Source organism: Pinus tabuliformis, chromosome 3_2 (genome assembly GCF_031772625.1).
Source record: "Pinus tabuliformis cultivar Carrire ecotype Pingquan chromosome 3_2, CPIR1, whole genome shotgun sequence".
NCBI classification, from domain to species: domain Eukaryota; kingdom Viridiplantae; phylum Streptophyta; class Pinopsida; order Pinales; family Pinaceae; genus Pinus; species Pinus tabuliformis.
The window spans coordinates 647,129,861-647,148,373 of record NC_142302.1 but is presented as its reverse complement, the minus strand read 5'-3'; the positions used below and the strand labels follow the sequence as shown (position 1 = coordinate 647,148,373).

Below are 18,513 nucleotides of genomic sequence, written 5' to 3'. Positions count from 1 at the left end.
AAAGATATTTATAACCAACTTCAGCTGGACAAATCAAACCCCCCTGATATCATTTTCCCCTTAGCCTTTTGGAAATTGAATTGCCCTATCAAGATTATTTTATTCGCTTGGCTGGTTTTCTACAACAAGAATCTTACGTGGGATAATTTACAAAAAAGGAATTGGTGCGGGCCAGCAATCTGTCCTATCTGCAAATCGAATGAAGAAAACAATTATCACATTTTCCTCGTCTGCCCCTATTCTATGAAGATATGGAAGTGTCTTGCTGATCATTTTGGTTTTAATAGGATTTCTTTCCCATCTATAAAGGATGCTTTTCAATGGTGGAGTAAGATGAAAACAGACTGGAGACCAATTCCGCTGATTTCCATTTGGGCTATTTGGAAATGGAGGAATAGAGCACTATTCCAAAACAGCAAGGAAAGCTATTCCAATGTACTTGATTCTATCTTATCACATCTTTCCGTCTGCAGGTCCCCAAATATTCTTCATAGTTATAGGACGCATTTTGGGAATAAGATGGAACCCACAGATGTTCCGCGTGCTTACTTTGATGGGGCGGCAATGAATGGATTCTGTGCTTGTGGGGTTCTTATTATTCCATGCGAGGACCAGCATATTGACATCTCTTGGCACGGTGGGAAAGGGACGAACAATAAAGCAGAGGCTATGGCTTTGGCGGGACTCTTGAGCCTTAGTGACTTTTTAAACATCCAGGGTCTGCATATTTATGGAGACTCCAAGGTGGTAATTGATCATGTAAAATCTGTCCATTTCATCAAAAATATCAATCTTTCGGGGTGGTTGGACAGAATAGCCTCTATCTGGAAATCACGTAAGGACTATTCTATTCAACATATCGAAAGAACTTTTAACAAAGAGGCAGATGCTCTCTCTAAAGAAGGCCTTTCTTCACCAAATGAATTATGGAAGGTGTCCATAACAGTGGGAGATGTTTGGCACAATATACAGGACTTCTATCTGTCGGGTACATAACATATTATCTTTTTCTCCACATCTCTGGTATGTAGCATGAACCCTTTTAATTTTCCTCTTTTTTTCATCAGTCATTCTCATCACAGTTGCTTTATACAGAAGGCCTCTATATATTTTTGTATAATCTAGAGATGGATTTTGTTTTTTTTTTGGTGATTTGTAGCGGATATCTATCAATCTGTTGGCTTACATGCCAAAATCTGGGTATATTTTCTGTGATATTTATCATGATATCTCACATCATGGGCCTTCAGGCCATTACTAGTTTCACTATCTGATAAATATATCTGGCAGATGTTGTATTATAAAAAATTATTATGAATATAATATAGCTTTTTTCTTACGGAAAAAACAAAAACAAAAACAACTACTATTGAATATGTGATTTCTATTGAACATGAAAATCACACATTAGCACGAAAATGTTTCTCTTATTAGACGATCTATACTAAATCAATTTTAAGAACTCGGGTTGAGGTAATAAAATCTATAGGGCAATGTCTTTATCTAACACGAAAGAGGAATTGGCTATATGATTTACACGGAAGCTTTTAGAGACAACTACGAGTTTCCATGGAAAATGGGGTCTTATATTTGATAATCCCACTATCTATAAAAGATTTTGGAAAAAATTGGAAAAATAAAATGAACTAGAATAATAATTCAACATTGTTTGTTAGAAATTAAAATAATAAAAAATTAAAATTAATATTGTTTTTTTAAATTAAAACAATAAAAAGTTAAATCGACGATCGACGATTTTGGATAAAAATTTGATAAATAAAATTACACGTATAAGATATATAGATTTTAAAAGTTTTTTTTGTTAGCGTAAATTTCGGGTGTTTAAATAAAATCTACCATTTTAATAGATTATTAAAATTCAATATTCATACTTATTTACGAAACAAAAAAAAATATAACCATCACAATATATATGTTTCATTACTTTATTTTAATAAATAGCTTAAAAATCATTCCTCTCAAAATAAACCCAATTAAATAACGTGTTGCCTTGCAGCAGTCTGCACATCTAGATTTAATGTCAGAAAATTGGCTAATAGTCAGTCAAATTAATAGTCAATGGCCTCGCCAACATTTCATATTACCTATCACTACCTTTGAGTGTTAAGCTCCATTAAGTTTTTCCTCGCTGTTGCCTACAATTATGGAAGTGAACTGCAGTCATTTCCTTAATTTCTGGAAACCAACTGCAGTAATTTTCTTAAATTACAGAAATCAACTGCAGTTAATTAATTTCTTGTTGGAACTTCTGAAGTGGTTCATTACTCCATCTAGAGTTGTCTACCATGATCTGTGGAACACCTGACACATGGCCAACAGAAGCTTGATGGAAGCTTGGCTATATATTTTTCTGTTTGGTCCCCAAGCTTGCATCTCAATCCCCTTCAGCTTCACACCATCAAGTCAGAGAAGGCAGAGCTTGGAAGTTCCATACGGTTAAGGAATTTCAGGTGAATTTTGTAAATCTAAGAGGCGCGGTCCCACGCACATGATTGCTTCTGGTTTTTGCGCCACCTGTTCTTGACTGCTCCTGCTGCATATTGCCTCCACTCACTGTCATTTCGATATCCAACCATAACGTGCCTGATGGTGGAGTGCGCCTTATTTAAACAGTAGCCAGGTGTTAAAGAAGAGAGCCTTTAAGTTGTTTAAAGAAAAGTCTTGGACATTCGAGTCTCCTTTTTACTACATCTGTAAAAAGATTTTATTCACTGTATAATTACAGCATTCTTTGGCTCCCTTTTATGCATATTTTTCTTGTTCCTTTCAACTGTTATCGTTGATTCCGTTTATACATTTGGCGTGGACGATTTTTGTGAGAAATGATCGTATTTTTCACACCTTTGCTGTGAATAATGATACATGGAAAATAGAAAGGTTGACACTTGTGGAAAGACTAGCAAGCACAAGAGCTGGACTGAATTGCAGTTGGTGGGCTTTGTGGAAAATACAAGAAGGGACTACTTCAAGTTTAGCAGAAAGTTTATTTTTGAAGCGCGTTTAGCATCAATGGCTAGAGGTATTTATCTTGGGCATTAAAGTTTCATTTTTTTTTTATTCGTTAAAGTATTTAATTCTGCATATGAAGAATCGTTGTTTACGCTATCATTTGATATCAGAGCATTAATTTATCTCTGCCTTGATGTGTGCAAATTTACAGCAGTGCTTTAATTTTATTTTATCTTGTGACGAATTATTGCCGTAATTTACAGTAATACTGATATTTATTGGAGTTTTTACTTATACTATGTCACTTATAGTTTTGGTTATATTAGTACGGAGCCATATGGAGTTTATTTAAAATCTCATTTTGACTTATTCTTTTCACCAAACATGGTTTTTTACTATGGTTAAAAAAAAAAATGTTTATAATTTTATAAGTAAATTTTGAAGTGTTTGGTCGATGCGGTAATTGTTTCCGCTTTCCATATTTTTTAAATGTTTCATGTTAAACTGTGTATACGCCATTTCACGTAGCATGAAATGTGAAGTACTGTGTATATTTTGTTTATGCAATTTATAAGAAATAATGTCTAGTGATCCATATAATTTTAATTGATTAGAGAATAGCCATTGCATCTATAATTAAATAATATTATATATTGATAGATTAGGATCACATAAAGATTATTCGGACATTAATTATAATTAATTATACTAAATATAATAAATTTTATCCCACATGAATTTTTATTATATTTATGTAATTAATTAGGATAAAATTTCATAACTTACCCACAGGAGTTATGAATTAATAGTTTTATCATAAAGTTCAAAACTATGAATAATTGAATCTGCTTGAATTGAAAATTTAGCCCACAGGCAATTTTTATGTCATTAGATTCAATTTTGAGCATGATTTACATTGGTACAACATGAAATTTTATTTAAGCCTCAATTTTAACATAACCATGTGATTTTTAATTTTGATGCAGTTGTACAACCTGCAAATTTCTCTGAAATTCGTTGTGATATCCCTAAACTTAAGGGAGATAACTATAAGGTTTGGAAGGATAGGGTTCTCCTTCATTTGGTGTGGATGGACATAAACTATGCTATTAGAAAAGATGAACCACCGGCACTCACTGATACCAGCATTGTAGCGGACATCACGCTTTATGAACGATGGGAAAGATCTAATCGCCTAAGCATGATGTTCATTAAGACTAAAATTTTAGCTGGTATTCGTGGTTTCGTTGATCAGCATGAAAAGGTCCGAGACTTGCTGAAAGCCATTGATGATCAATTCGTCACTTCAAACAAGGCACTAGCAAGCACCCTAATCATGAAGTTCTCATCCCTAAGACTCACCAGTGTGAAAGGTGTGCGCGAGCACATCATGCAGATGAGGGTCAATGTGGCTCAATTGAAGAAACTCGAGGTTGAAATATTGGAGTCCTTCCTGGTGCACTACATCCTGAACACCCTTCCGCACCAATACAGACCTTTCAAAATCTCATACAACACACATAAGGATAAATGGTCAATTAATGAACTCATGACCATGTGTGTTCAAGAGGAAGAGAGACTGGTGATGGAATTAGGAGAAAGTGCAATGCTGGCAATGCGTGGAAAGGGCAAATCTCAAGCCAATCGGAAAGGGAAAGGTAAAGTACCTCCCCAAGCCAATATCAAGAAGGATTCCAAGTGTTTCTTCTGTAAAAAGAAGGGACACATGAAGAAGGAATGCGCCAAATTTCAGAAATGGCTTGCGGATAAAGGTAATTTAATCTTGTTTATTTTTTATGAATCTAATATGGTTAACGTCAATATTAACACATGGTGGATTGATTCTGGATCAACAATTCAAATTTCGAATTCCTTGCAGGGTTTGCAAAACCTAAGGAAGTCGGTGGGAAGTGAGCAAAGCATCTTATCAAGAAACAAGATGGGCTCGCATGTGGAAGCTATAGGAACATGTTATTTAACTTTAAGTAGTGGCTTTGTTTTAGAATTAGAAAAGACCTTTTATGTTCCAAGTTTTTCTAGAAACTTGATTTCAGTCTCAAGGCTTGTACCTTTTGGATATTCCTTTAACTTTTTAGAAACATCCTTCAGTCTATTTTATAAATCTGATTATGTTGGGAATAGTATTTTGTCTAATGGTCTTTATTGCATTAATTTAAAAAACAATGTCACTTATGATTCAATGCATGTTCACACTGGCACTAAAAAATGTGTTATTAATGAAGATTCCTCTAAATTATGGCACCGGAGACTAGGTCATATCTCCATAGAAAGAATTAAAAGATTGGTAAATGAAGGGGTACTTAACTCTGGATTCTACTGATTTCAAGACTTGTGTGGACTGCATAAAGGGAAAGCAGACCAACAAGTCAAAGAAAGGTGCAAATAGGAGTTCAAACATATTAGAGATCATACATACTAATATATGTAGTCCAGACATGGACTCACATGGTCAGAGATACTTCATCTCCTTTATAGATGATTACTCACGATATATGTATCTCTACATGCTTCGTAAGCAGAGCGAAGCATTAGATGCCTTTAAGATCTTTAAGGCTGAAGTAGAGAAACAATGCGGCAAGCAAATTAAGATCGTGAGATCAGATAGAGGTGGAGAATATTATGGTAGATACACAGAAGATGGACAAGCACCTGGGCCATTTGCAAAATTTTTTCAAGAGCATGGGATTGTTGCCCAATACACCATGCATGGTTCACCCGACCAGAATGGTGTAGCAGAAAGAAGAAACCGAACATTATTGGACATGGTGCGGAGTATGCTTAGCAGCTCCAATCTTCCTAAATCCTTGTGGACTGAAGCACTTAAGACGACAGTGTATATATTAAACCGAGTTCCAACCAAGGTTGTTCCTAAAATGCCATTTGAATTATGGAAAGGTTGGAAACCGAGTTTGTGACATATGCGCGTTTGGGGATGCCCGTCTAAAGTAAGAATATATAATCCACAAGAGAAGAAGCTGGACCCAAGGACCATTAGTGGGTATTTCATTGGATATGCTGAAAGGTCTAAAGGTTACAGATTTTATTGTCCATCTCACAGCACTAGGATTGTGGAATCAAGAAATGCAAAGTTTCTTGAAAATAACTTGATCAGTGGGAGCGATCAAACCAGGAACATAGTTTCTGAGAAGGATCATTTAGATTTTCAACCTTCCATCTCAAGTGATAAATTGGTTATTGTTCATAGCACCCCTCAAGTACAAACTGGTGTTGAACAACCAATTGTTGAAGTTCCACAAGCTACTGACGACATTTCTGTAGATCAGGTGGTTCAAGAGTTGCCAAGAACTTTTGAACAACAAGTTGAACCACATACTTCTTAGGAAGATGATGGTACAACATTAAGAAGATCTATTAGACCAAAGAGATCAGCAATTCCTGATGATTATGTTGTGTATATGCAAGTATCTGACTATAACATTGGAGCCGAAAATGATCCCGAATCCTTTTCACAAGCCATGAGTTGCAAAGAATCAGAATTATGGTACAATGCCATGAAGGAAGAGATGAATTCCATAAAGAGTAACGAAGTCTGGGATCTTGTTGAGTTTCCTAATGGTGCAAAAGCCATTAGATGTAAATGGGTCTTTAAGACAAAGAAAGACTCATTGGGCAACATTGAGAGATACAAGGCAAGACTTGTTGCTAAGGGATTCACTCAGAAAGAGGGAATCGACTACACGGAGACTTTCTCTCCTGTATCTAATAAAGATCCCTTGCGCGTTATTATGGCATTAGTAGCCCATTTCGACTTGGAATTGCAACAAATGGATGTGAAAATGACATTTCTTAATGGAGATCTAGAGGAGGAGGTTTACATGAAACAACTTGAAGGATTCCCCTCTAATGATGGTGAGCAATTGGTTTGCAAGCTCAATAAGTCATTATACGGTTTAAAACAAGCATCCCGCCAATGGTATTTGAAATTCCATAATGTAATTTCTTCTTTCGGTTTTGTAGAAAACATTATGGATCAATGTATATACCTGAAAGTTAGTGGGAGTAAAATTTGTTTTCTTGTTTTATATGTGGATGACATTTTGCTAGCAACCAATGATAAGGGTTTGCTATATGAGGTGAAACAATTCCTCTCTAAAAATTTTGATATGAAGGATATGGGTGAGGCATCTTATGTCATTGGCTTTAAGATCCATAGAGATAGATTTCAAGGCATCTTGGGTCTGTCACAGGAAACCTATATTAATAAAATTTTAGAGAGATTTCGGATGAAGGATTGTTCACCAAGTGTAGCTCCCATTGTGAAGGGTGATAGGTTCAATTTGAACCAATGCCTGAAAAACGACTTTGAAAGGGAACAAATAAAGAACATTCCATATGCTTCTGCTATCGGAAGCCTAATGTATGCTCAAGTCTGCACAAGACCTGACATTGCATTTGTTGTGGGAATGTTGGGACGATATCAGAGTGATCCAGGTTTAGACCACTGGAGAGCTGCAAAGAAAGTAATGAGGTACCTTCAAGGAAACAAAGACTACATGCTTATGTATAAAGAGACGGACACTTTGGAAGTAATTGGCTACTCAGATTCTGACTTTGCTGAATGTGTTGATTTACGCAAATCAACATCATGATACATTTTATGATGGCCGGTGGAGTTGTGTCATGGAGGAGTGCCAAGCAGACCTTGATTGCGACTTCCACTATGGAAGCCGAGTTCGTCTCCTGTTTTGAGGCTACTTTACATGGTGTATGGCTTAAGAGTTTCATTTATGGGCTTAGAATTATGGATTCTATCTCTAAGCCATTGAAAATATATTGTGACAATTCAGCTACTATTTTTATGGCTAAAAACAACAAAAGTGGGAGTCGAAATAAAGACATCGACATTAAGTGTTTGGCTATAAGGGAACGTGTTAAAGAAAAGAAAGTGGTCATTGAGCACATCAGCACTGAGTTGATGATCGCTGATCCTTTGACTAAGGGCATGCCACCGTTTAAATTCAAGGATCATGTAATGAATATGAGACTTTGTTCCATTATGTAGTTTCTCATTGTATGGACAATGTTATTTTAATGAAATTCTTAATTATTGTGATGTTTTTCTTATATTTATGTGCACCTTTATTTGATTTGAGAAAACTCATTTGTGTAGGACCAGGAATAAACATAAGGTTTATTCATTAAGAAATTGTTGCCACATAAACTATAATAAGAATAAATACATTGTAATACATGGAAGATAATACTCATCATTAGAGGACTTATCGCCATGATTCATGTATCTATTACTTAATACAGATTATCAATGGGTTTTAAGATGAGACATTAAGTTTGGAAGTATGGATCAAGTGGGAGAATATTAAGCTCCATTAATTTTTTCCCCACTGCTGCCTACAATTATGGAAGTGAACTGCAGTCATTTCCTTAATTTCTGGAAACTAACTACAGTAATTTCCTTAAATTACGGAAATCAACTACAGTTAATTAATTCCTTGTTGGAGCTTCTGAAGTGGTTCATTACTCCATCTGGAGTTGTCTACCATGATCTGTGGAACACCTGACACATAGCCAACAGAAGCTTGATGGAAGCTTGGCTATATATTTTTCTGTTTGGTCCCCAAGCTTGCATCTCAATCCCCTTCAGCTTCACACCATCAAGTCAGAGAAGGCAGAGCTTGGAAGTGCCATACGGTTAAGGGATTTCAGGTGAATTTTGTAAATCTAAGAGGCGCTGTCCCACGCACATGATTGCTTCTGGTTTTTGCGCCGCCTGTTCTTGACTGCTCCTGCTGCATATTGCCTCCACTCACTGTCATTTCGATACCCAGCCATAACGTGCCTGCTGGTGGAGTGCGCCTCATTTAAACAGTAGCCAGGTGTTAAAGAAGAGATCATTTAAGTTATTTAAAGAACAATCTTGGACATTCGAGTCTCCTTTTTACTACATCTGTAAAAAGATTTTATTTACTGTATAATTACAAAATTCTTTGGCTCCCTTTTATGCATATTTTTCTTGTTCCTTTCAACTGTTATCGTTGATTCTTTTTATACATTTGGCGTGGACGGCTTTTGTGAGAAACGATCGTATTTTTCACACCTTTGCTGTGAATAATGATACATGGAAAATAGAAAGGCTGGCGCTTGTGGAAAGACTAGCAAGCACAAGAGCTGGATTGAATTGCAGTTGGTGGGCTTTGTGGAAAATACAAGAAGGGACTGCTTCAAGTTTAGCAGAAAGTTTATTTTTGAAGCATGTTTAGCATCAATGGCTGGAGGTATTTATCTTGGGCATTAAAGTTTCATTTTTTTTTATTCTTTAAAGTATTTAATTCCGCATATGAAGAATCGTTGTTTACGCAGCTTACCTATTACATTTTCCTGGGTAATGAAGCTTATTATCTCCCCAAAAAAACAACAACACTCTCGTTTCGTTGCTCAGAGTTTGCTTGGGACCGACTGCCATGGCTCTATGTTTCATTAACCCGTGAACGAATAAAGCGGAACACCTTTTGGCCACGATTGCCCATGGTTCCAAATCAAGAATCAATTCCCAATGTTGCATTAGGTTACTCTGCTATTCATAGAATTGCACTATGAGATTCCAGGGGAATACATCCAAAATACAAATTGCTTTCCTTTAGTCGTAGCTTCATATCGAATTAGATAGACATCAAATGTCATAGCATTTAATGAAACAAAATTCATACATGCATATTTAGTTTATTTCAAAATTTCAAATATAGGAATTAAATAATAATCGAGATGAAAATGGTAAGATATTTAAAAAATTAAAATTAATAATTATTTTAAAAATATATATATTTAAAAAAATACTAATAAAGATATATACATTTAATTTACTTTTAAAAATATATACAAAATGCAATGGTTTTTTCGGAACAAAAAATATGTTGTCTTTTATATATAAAGAGGGAATTCATATATATAATTTTTTCATCTAATGAAATTTTGTTTTTCTCATGTAATGTTTATTACTTACCATCTGCCAAAATAGACTTTTAAGAGATTATAATATTTTAGAGGCATGAATAGTCTTTTCAAAAAATCATATTAAGTATTCAAAACCAAAATTAGTAAGATTAGAAGATATTAAAATTTTCGAATCAATCCTGTTGTCATGAATGTATGACATATATGATGAATGTATGAAGTATATGAGATGACCACTGAAGTTCTTGTCACACCTCTTTTGGATAGAACATTTGCAACATGGTTTTGCTCCAGAAAAATGTGTCAAAAGGAAACCACCATATATCAAATGGCCTTTCATCGAGTATGACATCCTTGGAGGCTGAAAGCAATTTATCCTTTATAGTGCGCTCTTTCATTGGTTACGATAGATCCATCGAGATTTTAAGTGTATCTTCTACAGACTCCATGTTCAATCTACGACACCCACCAAGTTATTATAAGAATTATTAAATTCGAACAGAAACCCAAACAAAATTTAGAACGCTTTGTGGGATTGTCGATGTGTTTCAGGATGATGCGAGTGCTAAGGAAATTTGTAGCGCGCTCCTTTTGTCATAACTAGAATGATCCGTGCGGTGAAACGGTTTGGTGGGCATAACTCTCACCAAATTTTCTGTTTTGTGGAGTATACATGGACGGTGGATATATAACTCGCTAAGTTTGAACCATTCCAGGATTACAAATTATTGCATAATTTGACCATGATGTGTTAACGTGTGTTCCCATATTTACGACTTAACTTACATAAAATCTAAGGGTCGTATTTCATCTCACACGTGCATTAATAGAACAAATCATATTAAGACATTCATTTAATTTGTTGAAATATTCATCAATAAATTTAATGAAACAACTAGCAATATCATCAACACCTGGCTCGACGACATTCAAAATTTAATACATTTGCAATGAATTAAAAAAAAAAAAACAGAATTCATAACCGTGCGTTTAACTTTTCCAATATTTTTGCTGCTTGATGATCGGATTTATTGCTCATTTAATTGTAATGATATCAATGATATATTTCGTTTGAAATTCTTGGCAGTTTAAGTGCAGCAATGTAGTGGAAGTTGGGTGAGGTGAGGTATGTGGAGGGTTTCTTGGTCCATTGTAACACTAATGATTTCCTTTCGTGATGAGTTGAAACTGTTGATAACTCGAAGATGTGGCATATTCTCATTTATGCGGAAAATGTAACTCATAATATTTTGTTTGGAAACATCCTCGTAACTTTGTGTTTCTTGTATTTTATAACCCAAGAATAATTCATCTCTCACATCGTGACTGTAGTTGATTTGTGGAGCCAAATGTAACATAAATTTGTGTCTCCTTAGGATACCCCATTGCCTTCAAGATAATGTAAGGAACAAACAATTTAAAGAATCGAAAAAAACTTTAATACCCAAGAAAACATACCTCCGGCCATTGATGCTTCCTCACAGTCTGATCTATAATGAAAAAACAAGATTGTCAGTAACTTGATCTTTCATGGTTAAAGATTTCTTTTACCCCAATTTGTTGCTGCTTCAACAACTCTTCAACAAAATCGGAACGGTTCGTTGTTGCAACTTCATCCGATATCTCGTAGAGCTCTCCAACTATCTGTATGTTTGTATTCAAGGCTATTATCCTTTTGTAGCTTAAGCATCTTCAGCCAGAACTGCTTCTTTTAAAGGAGACACACCAAAAAGCTTAAAATAAGCCATGTGAAGAATTTTGAGAACGATGTCAGTCTTTCTAATGGATTTATTGTTGCCATCGATAGACAATTCAAGAAAATTGGCTACTTTTGTTGCACGACCTCATTCACGAGTCGCCATCAAACTAAATAATATAAAAGAGGAACTAAGCAGACCGTTTGGCACTTCCAAGCTCTGCTCACTCAACTTGATGGTGTAAGACTGAAGGGGATTGAGTTAGTGAGCTTGGGGACCAAACAGAGGTATATATAGCCAAGCTTCCATCAAGCTTCTGTTGGCTATGTGTCAAGTGTTCCACAGATCATGGTAGAGAACTGCAGAGGGAGTAATGCACAATTCCAGAAGCTCCCAACAAGAAATTAATTAATTGCAGTTGATTTCCGTAATTTAAGGAAATGACTGCACTTGGTTTCCAGAAATTACTGCAGTTGGTTTCCAGAAAGCCGTTGGGAGAGGGAGCTTAACATTCTCCCACTTGGTCCATACTTCCAAACATAATGTCTCATCTTAAAACCCATTGATAATCTGTATTAAGTAATAGATACATGAATCATGGCGATAGGTCCTCTAATGACGAGTATTATCTTCCATGTATTACTATGTATTTATTTCTATTATAATTTATGTGGTAACAATTTCTTATGAATAAACCCTATGTTTATTCTTGGTCCTACACAGATGAATTCTCTCAAATAAAATTAAGGCACACATAAATATGAAAAAAACATCACAATAATTAAGAATTTCATTAAAATAACATTGTCCATACAATGAGAAACTACATAATGGAACCAAGTCCCATATTCATTACATGATCTTTGAATTTAAACGGTGGCATGCCCTTAGTCAAAGGATCAGCGATCATCAACTCAGTGTTGACGTGCTCAATGACCACTTTCTTTTCTTTAACACGTTCCCTTATAGCTAAATACTTAATGTCAATGTGTTTATTTCGACTCCCACTTTTGTTGTTTTTAGCCATAAAAACAGCAGCTGAATTGTCGAAATATATTCTCAATGGCTTAGAGATAGAATCCATAATTCTAAGCCCAGAAATGAAACTTCTAAGCCATACACCATGTAAAGTAGCCTCAAAACAGGAGAAAAACTCGGCTTCCATAATGGAAGTGGCAATCAAGGTCTGCTTGGCACTCCTCCATGATACAGCTCCACCGTCCATCATAAAAATGTATCCTGATGTTGATTTGCGTGAATCAACACATCCAACAAAGTCAGAATCTGAGTAGCCAATTACTTCCAAATTGTTCGTCCGTCTATACATAAGCATGTAGTTTTTGGTTCCTGGTTTGCTCGCTCCCACTGATCAAGTCATTTTCAAGAAACTTTGCATTTCTTGATTCCACAATCCTAGTGTTGTGAGATGGACAATAAAATATGTAACCTTTAGACCTTTTAGCATATCCAATGAAATACCCACTAATGTTCCTTGGGTCCAGCTTCTTCTCTTGTGGATTATATATTCTTACTTCAGACGGGCATCCCCAGATGCGCATATGTCACAAACTCGGTTTCCAACCTTTCCATAATTCAAATGGAATTTTAGAAACAGCCTTGGTTGGAACTCGGTTTAATATATGCATTGTTGTCTTAAGTGCTTCAGTCCACAAGGATTTAGGATGATTGGAGCTGCTAAGCATACTCCGCACCATGTCCAATAATGTTCGATTTCTTTTTTCTGCTACACCATTCTGGTCGGGTGAACCAGGCATGGTGTATTCGGCAACAATCCCATGCTCTTGAAGAAATTTTGCGAATGGCCTAGGTGCTTGTCCATCTTCTGTGTATCTACCATAATATTCTCCACCTCTATTTGATCTCACAATCTGAATTTGATTGTCGCATTGTTTCTCTACTTCAACCTTAAATCTCTTAAAGGCATCTAATGCTTCACTCTTTTTGTGAAGCATGTAGAGATACATATATCGTGAGTAATCATCTATAAAAGAGATGAAGTATCTTTGACCATGTGAGTCCATGTCTAGACTACATATATCAGTATGTATGATCTCTAATATGTCCGAACTCCTATTGGCGCCTTTCTTTGACTTGTTGGTCTGCTTTCCCTTTATGCAGTCCACACAAGTCTCGAAATCAGAAAAATCCAGAGTATTAAGTACCCCTTCATTTACCAATATTTTAATTCTTCTATGGAGATATGACCTAGTCTCTGGTGCCATAATTTAGAGGAATCTTCATTAATAACACATCTTATAGTGCTAGTGTGAACATGCATTGAATCATAAGTGACATTATTTTGTAAATCAATGCAGTAAAGACTATTAGACAAAATACCATTCCCAACATAATCAGATTTATAAAATAAACTGAAGTATGTTTCTAAAAAGTTAAAGGAATATCCAAAAGGTACAAGTCTTGAAACTAAAATCAAGTTTCTAGAAAAACTTAGAACATAAAAGGTCTTTTCTAATTCTAAAACAAAGCCACTACTTAAATTTAAATAGCGTGTTCCTATAGCTTCCACATGCGAGCCCATCTTGTTTCCTGATAAGATGCTTTGCTCACTTCCCACTAGTTTTCTTAGGTTTTGCAAACCCTGCAAGGAATTCGAAATTTGAATTTTTGATCCAGAATCAATCCACCAGGTGTTAATATTGACATTAACCATATTAAATTCATAACAAACAAACGAGATTTAATTACCTTTATCCGCAAGCCATTTCTGAAATTTGGCGCATTCCTTCTTCATGTGTCCCTTCTTTTTACAAAAGAAACACTTGGAATCCTTCTTGATATCGGCTTGGGGAGGTACTTTACCTTTCCCTTTCTTATTGGCTTGAGATTTTCCCTTTCCACACGTTACCAGCATTGCACTTTCTCCCAGTTCCATCACCAGTCTCTCTTCCTCTTGAACACACATGGTCATGAGTTCATTAATTGACCATTTATCCTTATGTGTGTTGTATGAGATTTTGAAGGGTCCGTATTGGTGCGGAAGGGTGTTCAGAATGTAGTGCACCAGGAAAGACTCCGATATTTCAACCTCGAGTTTCTTCAATTGAGCCACAGTGTCCCTCATTTGCATGATGTGCTCGCGCACACCTTTCACACTAGTGAGCCTTAGGGATGAGAACTTCATGATTAGGGTGCTTGCTAGTGCCTTGTCTGAAGTGACGAATTGATCATCAATGGATTTCAGCAAGTCTCGGACCTTTTCATGCTAATCAACGGAACCACGAATACCAGCTAAAATTTTAGTCTTAATGAACATCATGCTTAGGTGATTAGATCTCTCCCATCGTTCATAAAGCGTGATGTTCGCTGCAGTGCTGGTATTAGTGAGTGTCGATGGTTCATCTTTCCTAATAGCATAGTCTATGTCCATCCACCCCAAATGAAGGAGAACCCTCTCCTTCCAGACCTTATAATTATCTCCCTTAAGTTCAGGGATATCACAACGAATTTCAGAGAAATTTGCAGGTTGTACAACTGCATAAAATTAAAGATCACATGCTTATGTTAAATTTGAGGCCTAAAAATAAAATTTCATGCTTTACCAATGTAAACCATGCTTAAAATTGAATCTAATGACATAAAAATTGCTTGTGGGCTAAATTTTCAATTCAAACAGATTCAATTATTCTTTATGATAGAATTTATCTAATTATTCACTTAATTCATAATTCTAAAGGGTATATTATGATTATAATTCGATATAAATTTTATCTTAGATTTGAACTTTTATGATAAAACTATTCATTCATAATTCTTGTGGGTAAGTTATGAACAATTTAATATTTTATCCTAATTAATTATATAAATATAATAAAAATTCTTGTGGGATAAAATTTATTATATTTAGTATAATTAATTACAATTAATATGATTCTCATCAATCATAATATATAATATTATTTAATTAGAGATGTTGTGGCTATTCTCTAATCAATTAAAAATTATATGGATCACTCAGACATTATTTATTATAAATTGCATAAACAAAACTATACATAGTACTTCACATTGCATGCTACGTGAAATGGCGTATACACAATTTAATATGAAGCAATTAAAAATATGGAAAGTGAAAACACTTCACCGCACTAACGAAGCACTTAAAATCCACTTATAAGATTATAAACAAATCTTAACCACAGTAAAAAACAATGTTTCGTGAAAGGAATAAGTCAAAATGACATCTTAAATAAATTCCATATGCTTGTTTCTTGCAAAAACAAAAAAAAGGCTTCCGCTGGAAGTAAAGTGTAAAGGTAAGCATGAATAGAACCAGAACTATAAGTGACAGAGTACGAGTAAAAAGCGCCATAAATATCAGCATTACTGTAAACGACGGCAATAATTCCTCGCAAAATAAAATAAAATTAAAGCACCGCTTCATGCAAATTAAATATGAGCACGGTTATAAATTTGAACAACAATTACACCAAGGCAAAGATAAAATTTGCTCTGATACCAAATGTAAGCTTAATAACGATTCTTAATGCGAAACAAACACTTAAAAGAATCGAAAAAAACTGTAATACCCAAGAAAACATACCTCCGGCCATTGATGCTTGCTCACACTCTGATCTATAATGAAAAACAAGATTGCCAGTAACTTGATCTTTCACGGTTAAAAATTTCTTTTACCCCAATTTGTTGCTTCAATAACTCTTCAACAAAATCAGAACGGTTCGTTGTTGCAACTTCATCCGATATCTCGTAGAGCTCTCTGACTTATCTGTATGTTTGTATTCGAGGCTATTATCCTTTTGAAGCTTCAGCTTCTTCGGCCAGAACTGCTTCTTTTAAAGGGAGACGCACCAAGAAGCTTAAAATAAGCCATGTGAAGAATTCCGAGAACGATGTCAGTCTTTCTGATGGATTTAATGTTGCCGTCGATAGACAATTCAAGAAAATTGGCTACTTTTGTTGCACGACCTCATTCACCAGTCGCCATCAAACTAAACAATATAAAAGAGGAACTAAGCAGACCATTTGGCACTTCCAAGCTCTGCTCACTCTAACTTGATGGTGTAAGACTGAAGGGGATTAAGTTAGTGAGCTTGAGGACCAAATAGAAGTATATATAGCCAACCTTCCATCAAGCTTCTATTGGTTATGTGTAAAGTGTTCCACAGATCATGGTAGAGAACTACAGAGGGAGTAATGGACCACTCCAAAAGCTCCCAACAAGAAATTAATTAATTGTAGTTGATTTCCGTAATTTAAGGAAATGACTGCAGTTGGTTTCCATAAATTACTGCAGTTGGTTTTCAAAAAGCCATTGGGAGAGGGAGCTTAACAGATAACTGTAACTTCCCTTGGTTCAAGTGGACAGTGACACTATTTTCGTTTGTGCAATGCTAGTGGCCATAAGTGGGAACCATTTTTATAACGGCGAGGCCACTCTTTTTGCCTGTAAGCAGCCATCATTGTATTTTCAGCAACGGACCCACATTTTGATGTACTTTGAGCTTTGAAACCTCATGTAGAATAAAAACAATCTTCTACACAAATACTCTCCTGTAGATTAAAAGCAATCTTCTACACAAATACCCTCTTGATAAAGTGAAAATAGTCCAAAGAATATGGACTCGTTGGAATTTAGGACACTAAAATAGAGTGGCAAATAGGAAGTTGAAGTTATAAATAGACATTGATTTAAAGGTCCTGTATATATAGTTGTTTTTGCAGAAAGATTATACTGTGAAATTTTTAACTTTCAAGGCCAGTCATTAATTACCCTCATCTGATACCGACCTCCAAACAATATACCAATAAATAATTGTACACATTGGCCAAAATTACAAAACCTCTTCTCATGAGAATTAAAGCAGATAGCTTACGTGAAAACTTTTCATGCATTTCGGCACATGGCTTGCATGAAGTTGTTGCGGAGTGTGGATTCTCACTAATTGTTAGGGAAAACAGAACTATGGAATATAATTACTGAAAATTTCAATAAGGTCAAAGACAAGCCATATGTTACTTTAATTAGACTAAGGCTTATTCTAATAGAACCTTCAGTCAAGTTAGAGCTAAAGCAAAATTAATTTCAAGCAGAGATAATTATCTCCCTTCACCGATGCAATTTCAGTAGACAGTAAAGAGGCTCCAAAAATTAAGATTTGATTACAATAACCGGAATAAAATCATAACCTCATGATCCTAAAAGCCAGTTATGGTCATATTTGTTAATTTGAATAGAATTTTTTCATAAACTGTGTTTAACAGAAACCTAACAGCCTGGGAAGAAGAAACGACCTACAAATTTACTTAATTAAAATCTAGCTTATTCTAGATTTATTAAAAACTTGCATAAAAGCAAAAAAATAGTTTCAGGCGCAATCAATTCTATAAATTTGCAGATGCAATCCTACATAGAAAATTACTTTTCCTGATCCATAAAAGCAAATTCATGGGTTGATTGGTGAAACAATTACAGTCTGGAAAGAAAATGAACTTACATGTGGACAACGGAGAACAATTCCTTCTTGCACAAATATGGAGGATTTTGCACAGATCGCGTGGATTACTTCTCTATTGAACTCTGATCTAGGTGAATATAGTCGTTATCTCCATGTAAATATACTCCAACCTAACAAATGACTAACCGTTGGTCCCGATTTGTTAAAACCCGGTAACTTAAGTGTGATTACATGGCTAAATACAGTGTAGAATAACAACAATAACAATACATCAATTTTACATAGAACAATAAGTAGTTAAAACTGCCTAAATGTCGTTAAAGCGGCCATAGATAAATCTGAAACCCTCCTCGAGAAACTCTTGGGTAGAAATTAAATAGGGTCCATGCATTAATAACAGAAAAATAAATACGCTGCAGACTTGGTGGAAAATTTGTCCA

The 18,513-nt window shown here is 35.2% G+C and overlaps 1 protein-coding gene across 1 annotated transcript; it reads left to right on the top strand.

Moving 5' to 3' along the window:
• The first annotated feature begins 519 nt into the window (after window positions 1-519).
• LOC149182290 (uncharacterized) lies at window positions 520-996 on the top strand. The gene has a single exon (XM_089414514.1). The coding sequence runs from the start codon at window positions 520-522 to the stop codon at window positions 994-996; it is 477 nt and encodes a 158-aa protein (XP_089270640.1).
• Window positions 997-18,513: the final 17,517 nt, after the last annotated feature.